Source organism: Microcaecilia unicolor, chromosome 5 (assembly GCF_901765095.1).
Source record: "Microcaecilia unicolor chromosome 5, aMicUni1.1, whole genome shotgun sequence".
NCBI lineage: Eukaryota > Metazoa > Chordata > Amphibia > Gymnophiona > Siphonopidae > Microcaecilia > Microcaecilia unicolor.
Genome location: NC_044035.1, coordinates 58,558,644 through 58,571,348, shown reverse-complemented (window position 1 = coordinate 58,571,348; position 12,705 = coordinate 58,558,644). Strand labels below are relative to the sequence as shown.

General features: G+C 41.6%; 1 protein-coding gene across 3 annotated transcripts in view; it reads right to left on the bottom strand.

Moving 5' to 3' along the window:
* ALDH18A1 (aldehyde dehydrogenase 18 family member A1) overlaps window positions 1-12,705 on the bottom strand; it is a 948,333-nt gene that overhangs the window by 40,541 nt on the left and 895,087 nt on the right. For 2 of the 3 annotated variants that reach the window (XM_030202932.1, XM_030202931.1), the window contains exons 4-6: window positions 7,252-7,401; window positions 7,030-7,134; window positions 5,797-5,955 (exon numbers count right to left, since the gene is read on the bottom strand). In XM_030202932.1, the coding sequence (XP_030058792.1) occupies window positions 5,797-5,955; window positions 7,030-7,134; window positions 7,252-7,401 (414 nt within the window). The remainder of the gene's footprint in view (window positions 1-5,796; window positions 5,956-7,029; window positions 7,135-7,251; window positions 7,402-12,705) is intronic. The other variant, XM_030202933.1, reaches the window with a different exon arrangement.

The following is a 12,705-nucleotide window of genomic DNA, read 5'->3' as shown; positions in this document are numbered from 1 at the left end:
GACTTTCACCTGGCACTGCTAATTCTCCTCCAGAGCCCCTTCCCCTTCCTCCCCCAGCAGATGTTCTTGGCTAGGATGCTGCATGCACATAGTGAAGCAGCCATGTTGCATTTCTGGACCTTTGTTCCAAAAGACTGCCAACTCTCAAGTTCTTAGTGCTAACATCAAGCAGGCAAGTTACTGTGTCAGAGGACATACAATAAAATTTAGTCAATAAAACTACATTTTGTCCTTCAGCCTTTGAAATGGATTCTGCTTCAAGTCTTTGCTTAAAGCCCACCTCTTCAATGCTGCGTTCGGCACCTAACCCTTACCGTTCAGTGAATCCAGACTGCCCCAATTTGACTGCCCCTATCGGACCGACCGTTCACTTGTCTATTAGATTGTAAGCTCTTTGAGCAGGGACTGTCTCTCTTTGTTAAATTGTACAGCGCTGCGTAACCCTAGTAGCGCTCTAGAAATGTTAAGTAGTAGTAGTAGTAGTATTCTCAGAAGCGATTAACACATTTCAGTTTGTTACCATTTAACCCAGGAAACAGTTACATTACCTAAAACAACCTATAGCATATTTCAAGGGCATTAGATAAGCAAGAGACATTTAGTAGGACACCCGAGAAACTTCAGCAAGAAATAGTCACTCACATATTTACAGCCCAATACACTAACATTTCCTCCCCAAGGCAGAGAACAGAAGAAAAGACTTCAGCATAGCAGCACGGGTCTATTTGGCCTCTATATGAAGGGAGCTTGAGTACTTAGGGATTAAGTGGTCGACTTATACACCGATTTACAGTGTTTTTGTTGTTGTTGTTTCTGGACCTTCTATTGAAACTATTGCTTTTTTGTTTGATACACAACCTGGTGATCTGCAAACAGATTCTGTCTAAATATTGCCAAGATGCAAGTGCTTTTCATTTTTGGTTGAAACTTTGACTGATTTTCATAGAAACATAGAAAAATGTAGACGGATAAAGACCATATGGCCTACCCAGGCTGCCCACCCATGCAATCTATTCTCCCTATCAGTCCCTTAGAGATCCTATGTACTTATCCCAAGCTCTCTTAAATTCAAATACTATTTTTTGTCTCCACCACTTCCACTGGAGGTCGTGCCTTGTTTATATTTGAAGGTATCGAGACTTCTTTTATTTTTAGCACATTTATACCCTGACATTTTCCCACAAAAGCGGGCACAGCAATGAGTTATTTAGGAGTCATTCTAAAAATTCTACATTATCTGTTAAACTGCATCTTAAGATTATTATTCAGAATTTTCAAATTAGAAATTCTGAAGGTGACACATTTTCACAACTCTTGAGAATTTTCATACTGTTGTGCAGTCCTATGTAACTCCACTGTTTGGTTATTAAAATGCATTATTTCCTGGACTTTCTAAATAATTGTTGTGTGCATTACAAGTTACTCAAAACTGTGTATTTTGATTTCTAAGTTCACATTTTGAACATGTTGCACTCATTTTGCAGAACTGACATCAGCTCCACATTTAATGGAAAATTTGTTTTAAGATTTTAGTGCTGATTTACATGCATTACATAATGGCCTTGCTAATTCGTCAGAACTGAATCATCTGGACAGATCTCTATGCTTTGTGACAAGAGGCTTTTTTGGATGTTCCCTCTTTGTGATATGTTGGACCTGATTACCGAGTAGCTCTTTATAAGGCGGCCTGATTATTTGGAACTCCTTGTCTCAATTACACTCAGTTGCAGTCCTTTTCAGCAAGCCTTTAAGCTGGCTAATATTTAAATATTTAGGTGTGAATTTGATTACGCTGTTTTATTACAGCTTTTCTGAATATTGTATTTGGCTTTTTGTAGTGTCTATTTTATGTAATATATTCTTGGGTTATGTACATTACTTTGTTAGCCACTTAGACTGAGTGGGATGTAAAATGCATTTATGTATAAAATCTTATAAGTCACTGAAGCCCAGATCTACAGCTTCCTAAATATTTAGGCACATCCCCCTCCCCCACAAAATCTCTTTTAGAATGTGATTATTTCTACTACTGGGCTTAGTTTCCCAGTCTATGGTTTTATGGACAGCCTACTAAAAGGTGACTATAAGGGAGGCGATCCAAGATGGCGGCATAACAAGTAGTGTGGAAAAGCTTTTCTGAGAACCGACTTGGGAGAAAAGTTCTTGCTGATAAAATGCCCCATACTAAAAGGAAGGGGCTGATGTGGTTAGTTCCCCCACCTACCTCGACTCCTTCCTCGACCCAGACGGGACTTGAGCGCTTTTTCATGCTGGTTTCACAAGCAATTAGAGATACAGATCCCATAGCGGGGCTTTCTGGGGAAGCGGAGGCCCTGCTGGGAGAGTAGATTTCTCTCTCTCCACCATCGATTACTAAACCTCCTTGCCCAGCATCGATGACGAATCCCAATGTGGATCAGCGCCCTACCAGAAGTGTTTCGGGTGAGACCCACAGTGAGGGTCGGGAAGCGTTACGGAAGACGCCAAGAGCAGAGGTAGGAACCTCAGAGAGAACGAAGGAGATAAATCTTGAAATGATTTGGGCAAAGCAGTAACTTTAATAATAAATTTCAAGAGCTTAACTCAAAGGTAGACCTGATAAAAGAAGAAATAGATTGAAAAGTGGCTGATATTCAAAAGAATGTAGACTCTCTTCAAAAATGTAAAATAAATGTGGTGAAAGATAATGTTGAACTTCGGAGACAAATGGAACAAATTGAAAAATTTAATAGAAGGTTAAATTTACGTCTATTGAACTTTCCCAAACTCCTAGGGATTACTCCGCTAGATTTATTTAAAAGATATTTGAATGAGGTATTGAAAATGCCTTTGGAAGCTATACCACCTGTTAATAAAGTATATTATATTTCTACACCTAAAGGAGAGACTGGGAAAAACCAAGAAGCTCAACATACTAATTTAGATCTTGATAACATCTCAGCTATACTTGAGTAAACATTGGATGAGACAACAGAAAGGTCTACATTGATTGTGTCCTTAATATTTGAACAGGACTTAAATAACATAATGAAACAGTATTTTAAGAATTTAAGAACCTGTTTTGGTGGTATTAAAGTACAGATTTTTCCTGATGTTACGAAATCGACTCAACAGAGAAGGAAAGCCTTTTTGGCATTAAACTCAAGAACTGTTGAGATAGGAGGGATGTTTTTCCTTGCCTATCCGTGTAAATGTCTTATTAGATTGGGTCAGGTTAAATATACATTTTATTTACCTGATATAGCCTAAAATCTTTTCTTGATTCAAAACAGCTGCAATAATGTAAATTAATGGGAATATTACGCCACTTGTTATATTTGTTGAATTATTGTTATATTCTTCTCTAACTCTTTTCGCCTCCTCCAACCGATGAGGTCTAAGGAAGCAAAATTATATTTGTAAAGAATTAAGATTACTTTGTGAAGTATTTATTACTTCTTTGAGTTATTTCCATTAAGAAATACTATTCATTTTCTTAATAATGTACTACGGCTGTATTTCAATAACAAGTGTATTCTTGTTAAATGCTAAAAACTAATAAACAAATTGAAACATAAAAAAGGTGACTATAAAAAACGTTTCAGGTCTGTAGAAGTGGGGCATGTCTTTGGAGTGTTGGTTAAGCTTGAGAATGGAGTGGAGTAGCTTAGTGGTTAGTGCAGTGGACTCTGATACTGGGGAACTGGGTTCGATTCCCACTGCAGCTCCTTATGACTCTGGGTAAGTCACTTAACCCTCCATTGTCCCAGGTGCAAATAAGTACCTGTATATACTATGTAAACTGCTTTGCAAAAAAAACACAGAAAGGCAGTATATCAAGTCCCATTTTCCTTTCCTTTACTGCGAGTCAGAGCTATTACACATGTGATTCAGTGATCTGCAGTCACTTGCTCATGGCTTCCAAACCTCCCACACAGGCTGCATCTAAGTGCCAGTAGGTGCAGCACTGCAGGAAAAAAATGCACTAGTGGCTGTTTTTGCTGCACGCCGAGGCTGGAAAAAAAAAAAAAAGACATGGCCATGCGGTAAGATTGCTCTTATCGCGTCGCCATGCGGCGGGGGGGGGGGGGGGGGGGGGGGAAGCACTTACCACCACCCATGAGGTGGCAGTAACCGGGTAGTACAAAGCGCTGCCCGATTACTGTTGGGTAACCCCCTGCGAAATATTTTTTGAATATTTCCACTAACATTGGGGGTGGAACTACCGTTGGCATCTGCATTGGGCCAGCGGTAGCTCCAGATTGGTGCACGGTAAGCCTGCGGTGGGCTTACCGCCGCTTAGTAAAAGGGCTCCTTAATGCAGCAGCACTCACTGGCTGTTAACAGCTTAAGAGATCAAAGACTTTCAGAAAGCATCAATGCTACCATAGCAGAGCTAGCCTGCTCATGGAATCTGTTCTCCGGCCAGATCAAAACTAAGTTAATATGGAATATCCCTCCTATAACTTTCACATTATACTAGTTGCTTAGTAAAAAAGTTATGGGGTTGATAGTCAAAGCAATTTAACTGGCCAGAAATGGCTCCTAGCCAGTTAGATCACCTGTTTGGGGCTAACTGCTAATTTTCAGTAGCACTTAAATCGGTTAATGTCGCTGGAAGTGTCTGGTTAGCACTGAACTGAAAACTGGCTATTCTGGGGGCGAAGCTGGCACTAGGCTGGTTAAGTACCAATATTCAGCACAACCAGCCAGGGTAACTGCACAAATAGGACCACATAAAAGTCAGTCCTGAATATCACATTTAACCAGCTATGCGTTAGCGGGCTCCAGAAACCTGAAAATTCTATGCCAGTGCCGCACTGAATTTCTGGGTTTAATGGTGGTGGCGGTCAGCAAAAGGCTGACTGATGCTGGTTGAATATCAGGCCCTATATTGTAAGCAAAAATCTGACATTCTCAGTAAAAATAAAATTACACGAGCTGGCAACTTTGCAGTACATCAAATAAAGTTGATGATGACCATCACAGCAGAAGTTATTAACTTGTCTGTCTAGACTTAGCATATCTGCTTATTAGACTACTATCTTGTCTTACCATAATCATGTCACCCAAGATTTGTCTGTAACACTAAATATCTATCTTATCACGTATTTCCATTATTCATGATGTATTTTAAGCCACATTGAGCCTGCAAAGAGGTGGGAAAATGTGGGATACAAATGCAATAAATAAATAAATTCAGAGATAGCCCTCAGCATTCACCTCAAGGCTTCCTACTACTACTATTTAGCATTTCTATAGCGCTACAAGCCATACGCAGCGCTGCACAAACATAGAAGAAAGACAGTCCCTGCTCAAAGAGCTTACAATCTAATAGACAAAAAATAAATAAAGTAAGCAAATCAAATCAATTAATGTGAACGGGAAGGAAGAGAGGAGGGTAGGTGGAGGCAAGTGGTTACAAGTGGTTACGAGTCAAAAGCAATGTTAAAGAGGTGGGCTTTCAGTCTAGATTTAAAGGTGGCCAAGGATGGGGCAAGACGTAGGGGCTCAGGAAGTTTATTCCAGGCATAGGGTGCAGCGAGACAGAAGGCGCGAAGTCTGGAGTTGGCAGTAGTGGAGAAGGGAACAGATAAGAAGGATTTAGATTTATGAAGAGCTTTGCTTAATTAGCATGCAAGCAACTTCCAGCCCAGGCATTCATCAGTGCGTTACCTACTGTTAACTATACACCAGCCACGTTTTTCCCAAGCACGTCACTTCAGCAACTGCAGCCATCTTACTCAGAGCTATAGCCATGCACTACCGCCAAGCAGCTCTAGAACCGGCTTCCTCCCACTGCAGTACTATACCCACATTTACCCCCTGCAGATCGCTATTGGGTTCTGGAGGTGGAACTACAGCATCGTTGGTGTTGATGATCGGCACAATATTCATCCGCAGCAGCTCATGCAGCGTGCCATTTAAATTCCGGCGCTTCTGCTCATCATGAAAATCCAAGTTTGTAACTAAAATCTGGAAAAGAAATTTAAAAATAAGCGCGTTCGTATACAAGCTCATTCTTAACACATAAGATTTCATCCTGAATGCATGTTCATTAAGTGCTGGTGGCAGGGAGGCAGAAGAGGCACTCTATGTTACAAGAGAAAGGGATTTGAGGATTACTGCTGTCCGTAGAGTATTGTTCTTCCAAAGGGAGATGTCTTCAAGCAGAAATGCGCTTGACTGGTAAAATACCTGATGAAAACTAGGCAGAAAATCCCTAACTTATAGAGTCTGTATCAGAGACAAAAGTACACATGTGTATGGCAAAAGCAGTACTGCCAATGATTCAATGTGGCAGCTGTATCACTCCCAGCAATTATGCAGAAAGTTTAGAAGTGCTCATCACAGGTGTTGCATAGTGCACTTTAAAGTTACAAAAAGGTGAAGTGCGACAACTAGGCCAGGGGTGGAGGGGAGCGTTTTGTTTACTAGCGGCAGCAGCCTACAACAGGTGTAAAGGCCTGGGGTGTCCACCAGCATCTGAATGTGGTGAGGAGCAACAGCTTGTGGTGACCATGACAGGGAACGAATGTAAATGAGAAACACTGAAAGAATATGGGGTGGCAGTGAAGTGTGGCGACAACAGCACTACAGGGGGGTGAAGGAGCGTAAACAATAACTCCATGTATATGCTGGTTTGTATATCAGTCTTATGTAAACAAGGTGCACTGACAAGGTTCTGGGCTTATGTCTTTGGAAGCCTAAACAATTGTCAAGAATTTGCCAGCCTAAAACTGTGGATTATATTTCAAGAAACAATTCCTATCCTTCATCTATGTGTAACCGACTTGAGGTAATCAGGACCATCCCGCCCAAATCATCTGTAATTGGATTGTGTAAAAGCCAGTCTATGGAATAAACTTTTTAAAAAAGTCAGTACTCCCAAGCAAGCTCTATTAAAACTGATCAAACCATTAGACGCTAACAGATGTGAACAGTAACAGGGATTGTGCTAAACAGAACGCTTGTGTGGTCCTGTCCAATAAGTCTAGATAACAAATGGCATTATTGTTAAAAATGTGCAGAAACAATATTTCTCTCTACCTGTGCGGCACAAATACTGTACTGGGTAAACATGGCCTCGTACAGGGCCATCAGCCCACTTTGCCCAGCGGCTGCACAGGCCCGTGCTTCCAGGACAGGAATAGCCTGAAAATAAAGGTTGAAAGGAAGGTTTGTAGAGAACTGTTTTCACCAAGCTCACAACAGCTTCCCCCTCCCTGAAAAAGCCTGCCCATGGATGCCTTGCTATGGAAAGCTACTTACCATATCTTTGAGCTGATTTTGTCCAGAATGCAGAGCCTGCCTGACACTCTGAGAGAGCAAGATCTCATGACGCAATCGCTGTTTGCCAAAAGCCACAGCACCACTAGTGACAATCATCATCTCTCTTCCCTGATTCTGGAGCATGGAAACCTGTTGGGTAACATAAGCAGCAAAGAAGCATAGTGAACTTCTCCCATATTCTGGATTTTCATAGGAACTGCATGACAAAAAACCCCCACCTCATTCTGCTTTAAAGGTATGATCAAGCTTGCACTTGTTTGTAGCAACATTCAAAAGATTGGCCACTGCATAAGCATATTTTACAAAAGGCTTGGTGTAGTGAGCTTTTTGTAGAATAGGCTACAAATTGTTAACATTACAATTTGGCACAATTTCAATGAAATGACAGCGTGTACACCGGCTTGTGCCTTGGTTATGTGAATAGAACTTGTACTGCTTTTTTCCTACTATGGTGCAGTTCACATTTGTCTTGTAATACCATATGTTGGAGTATAGCATACACCTTTTAACAAGCGTTTCATAGTGAAAGTCACAACATAGCCCCTGATGCAGCCCTGCTGGGCGAAACATGGCCTATGTTTGTGTATACCTACTACTGATCTGCTTTCTTGTCTTCCACTTTGGCAACACTTATATTCTTATGTTATGTTCTAAAGCTGCTTAGCACTAAGCGACCTTCATAGAATTGGTACAGATCTTCCTAGTACCTAACTTCAGGTGCCACTTATAGAATTCCCCCCTAAATGAGAACCTGGGTGTAGCAGGGGAGGTAGAGGGAGGGAGAAGGTAAAGATGAGTGGGGAAGGCTACGGCAAAGCACTCCACTAATAGCCTGCTAAGTAACTATTACACAAGTGGTGGTCCCCATAACTTAATCACAACATACAGTGGGGGAAATAAGTATTTGATCCCTTGCTGATTTTGTAAGTTTGCCCACTGACAAAGACATGAGCAGCCCATAATTGAAGGGTAGGTTATTGGTAACAGTGAGAGATAGCACATCACAAATTAAATCCGGAAAATCACATTGTGGAAAGTATATGAATTTATTTGCATTCTGCAGAGGGAAATAAGTATTTAATCCCTCTGGCAAACAAGACCTAATACTTGGTGGCAAAACCCTTGTTGGCAAGCACAGCGGTCAGACGTCTTCTGTAGTTGATGATGAGGTTTGCACACATGTCAGGAGGAATTTTGGTCCACTCCTCTTTGCAGATCATCTCTAAATCATTAAGAGTTCTGGGCTGTCGCTTGGCAACTCGCAGCTTCAGCTCCCTCCATAAGTTTTCAATGGGATTAAGGTCTGGTGACTGGCTAGGCCACTCCATGACCCTAATGTGCTTCTTCCTGAGCCACTCCTTTGTTGCCTTGGCTGTATGTTTTGGGTCATTGTCGTGCTGGAAGACCCAGCCACGACCCATTTTTAAGGCCCTGGCGGAGGGAAGGAGGTTGTCACTCAGAATTGTACGGTACATGGCCCCATCCATTCTCCCATTGATGCGGTGAAGTAGTCCTGTGCCCTTAGCAGAGAAACACCCCCAAAACATAACATTTCCACCTCCATGCTTGACAGTGGGGACGGTGTTCTTTGGGTCATAGGCAGCATTTCTCTTCCTCCAAACACGGCGAGTTGAGTTCATGCCAAAGAGCTCAATTTTTGTCTCATCTGACCACAGCACCTTCTCCCAATCACTCTCGGCATCATCCAGGTGTTCACTGGCAAACTTCAGACGGGCCGTCACATGTGCCTTCCGGAGCAGGGGGACCTTGCGGGCACTGCAGGATTGCAATCCGTTATGTCGTAATGTGTTACCAATGGTTTTCGTGGTGACAGTGGTCCCAGCTGCCTTGAGATCATTGACAAGTTCCCCCCTTGTAGTTGTAGGCTGATTTCTAACCTTCCTCATGATCAAGGATACCCCACGAGGTGAGATTTTGCGTGGAGCCCCAGATCTTTGTCGATTGACAGTCATTTTGTACTTCTTCCATTTTCTTACTATGGCACCAACAGTTGTCTCCTTCTCGCCCAGCGTCTTACTGATGGTTTTGTAGCCCATTCCAGCCTTGTGCAGGTGTATGATCTTGTCCCTGACATCCTTAGACAGCTCCTTGCTCTTGGCCATTTTGTAGAGGTTAGAGTCTGACTGATTCACTGAGTCTGTGGACAGGTGTCTTTCATACAGGTGACCATTGCCGACAGCTGTCTGTCATGCAGGTAACGAGTTGATTTGGAGCATCTACCTGGTCTGTAGGGGCCAGATCTCTTACTGGTTGGTGGGGGATCAAATACTTATTTCCCTCTGCAGAATGCAAATAAATTCATATACTTTCCACAATGTGATTTTCCGGATTTAATTTGTGATGTGCTATCTCTCACTGTTACCAATAACCTACCCTTCAATTATGGGCTGCTCATGTCTTTGTCAGTGGGCAAACTTACAAAATCAGCAAGGGATCAAATACTTATTTCCCCCACTGTATATACATAAAGGTAAGCTCCCTGTATAGATGTATATAGCACAGAAGGGGATATGGGCGACTTTAGAATTTTATCTGGGAGACCAACCCATATGCTATTAATGGAAACTACACTTTGCAAAAGTAATCTGGTATTACTGCTGTAAGCATTTTACTTCTGCATTTTATTGCTTTACACTCTCTTAATTACTTTAAGAATGCTGACCAAGCCTGCAGACGGCTATAAACTCCCTGAAACGAAGTCGAGCACTAAACACATTAGGGAGCTTATCCCTGTACCAATAGGTAAGGTGTGTGCTAAACATCTGTCATCAAAACCTTTCAAAGTTTGTTCTGCTAAGAAATATCCAAGGAGGTGCCCGAGGCAGAACTTTCTGCATGCTGAGGAAACTACTTACCTTTAACAAGGGTTCACTATGGACAGAGGGAGAAATCAAACAAAGGGTGACTTTGGACAGCTCTGAGACACACAAGCTTAGTTGCTGTTTTTTTTACACTCTCCCCATTCATAAGCACTAAGTCCAGATGGCCCCATCTCGTGTGGGTTCTAGTACCAAACTGCTGGAATAGATCCTCCTGTAGAGAATCCAGGATCTCCATATTTCTAGAAGACTCCACAATAGGATACCCCGATCAACATCTGGCATATTAAAATCACCTATTAGTAGTACTTCCCCTTTCACAACTGTATTTTGAATGTCTTCAATTAAATCTGTCCATTTCTTTCATCTGTGAAGTGTCTACTTTCTGTCTTGCCTCTGAGACAGAGGTCATTTTCTGATGTCTCCTGGGGGTGGGGGTGGACCCTCGAGAAAATCTTTACTCCCCCAGACAGAATTCCAGGCAAGAAAATCTCTGGCTACTAAATAAGTATTTGACATAATAAATGTTTATTCAAATTGTCAAAGAAGCCAATCAGTAATTATTGAAATAGTAACAAATAAACTCCCAATACAGTATAATATGTAGCAAATAAAAACAGAGCTTTCCCTGGGAGCTGTCAATATGTCCACCTGCTAGTGGATACACCAAGGCTAGCCATCCTCAGTTCTGTTTCCTCTTAAATACTTTTTTATTCCTTTCTTTGTTATCTTAATTATAATTACCCTTCCTACCTAATGAATATGCATCTTTCCAGAATATTCTGTTTCCTGTTATGATGAATCGTGTTCCAACACGTTCCATCAACTTCTATCATTTATTCCCTTAAATTGACAGTTAGGGCCTGTCATGTAAGTTTTCATTAGATAATGGGTAAGTTACCCTGTTACTACCCCCACTCTCTTGCTAAGGCTATAATTTTACCCACACCCACTTACTTCTCTTTTTGATTGTTTATCTGGATATAGCAGATGTCCTTAGTCATAGGAGTCTCTGTCTTAGTTGCTGACCAGCAACATCACAAGTTAGCATAGGCCAAATGACAAACCACAACCTTAGAAGGGTTTCAGAAAAAGCACATTATAGCTCTCTTGCAACTCTTAAGTCTGCTCCCAGCTCAAGAAAAGCAAAATAACTATATTAAAATAAAAACTAGAAATATGTATGGTTTGCACCTTTTCATGGCCTCTATGATATACAGAAGGAAGCCTGTATATCACACCAATGTAAATACATTTTCCATTCCCTCTTTCCATACTGACCCACAGTGCCTCTTCCTTACCCTATAGGTCCTGCAATTGGGTGACATATTTAGTAGGGATATCCTGAAAATCTGGACAGTTTGCAGCCTTGAACTTTAATAGGCCTGCTCTAAATTATTCACCAATGTTGAATAGCTCTGAACCAGGAACAGAGAACTCCACAAATGATCGCCTTCCATATGGCAAGCTGACCTGTAGTCCTCCTGTTTCCCTTCCTTTAACCATTTATTAATCCGCAACAGGAAATTTTAGGATAAGAGGCAGGGCCCTAAAGAATCTCTTCTGAAAAACCAAACACACTATACCAACTGGCTCATCTTAAGCCATATGTTGGTTTACACCTTCATAAAAATCAAGGTAAAACTTCCCTTTGCTAACTAAACACGTCAATTCATTCCTATTAAACATTGTTTATACACACATCTGATGTGATCTAGGAAAAACCATAGGCTGATAAACTAGACATTTGTGGCCATCTCTGGGAAAAGGTGAACAAAGTCACCAGAAATAGAAAATGAGGTTTTCATGAATTCTGTAATGCAACAGTCCAAATCACCCTTTTATGTGAAAGATAAGTTACAGAAGTTCAAACATGTAACTTTTTCAGACTGCTTATGGACTCATGACATGAAAATCTGGCCAGTCTCAATATTGTGTACCTTAGACTTTAGTCACCTTTGCCTTTTTGCAAAATAGTAGAAGCTATTTAAAACATTTTTTTGACTCAAATACCGTATAAATATATAAAAGTTAGGGCTACATTTTGATTTAAATCACTAATCACGATTAATTGGTAGATTTAAAAGAAAAACAAAAAACAAAAAAAGAAAAGCACAAAATCTTACAATCTTGGGGGGTTGGGGGGGGGCAGGAGGGAAGAGATGCAGTTATACAGGCTGTGAGTGACTGCATCTGTCTCCCCTCAGGGCCCCCCTTCCCCAGACTATATGTTGCATGCCTGATCTGTGCACCAGTTCAGGCAAGAAAGCAGGCTGGGGGGGGGGGGGGGGGGGAAGAGACAGATGCGGTCACTCACAGCCTGTATGACTGCATCTCTCTTCCCTCCTGCACACCTCATTTCCACTTGAACCTAAAGTCCCATTCTGTTTCTCAAGTCAGTCCTGGACACCTCTAGCCACTCTTGTTTTCTGGTAATCCATGTATTTATGAGATTTGCATGCGAGGGTAGTGGAGGGGGTGGGGGGGGGAGACAGCATATGCAAAACTCTTGCACACTTTATGGACAGCCTAGTGGCCACAGGATATTCCAGGACTGGACTAAGACACATTGATCCACTCCACAACTAGCTGC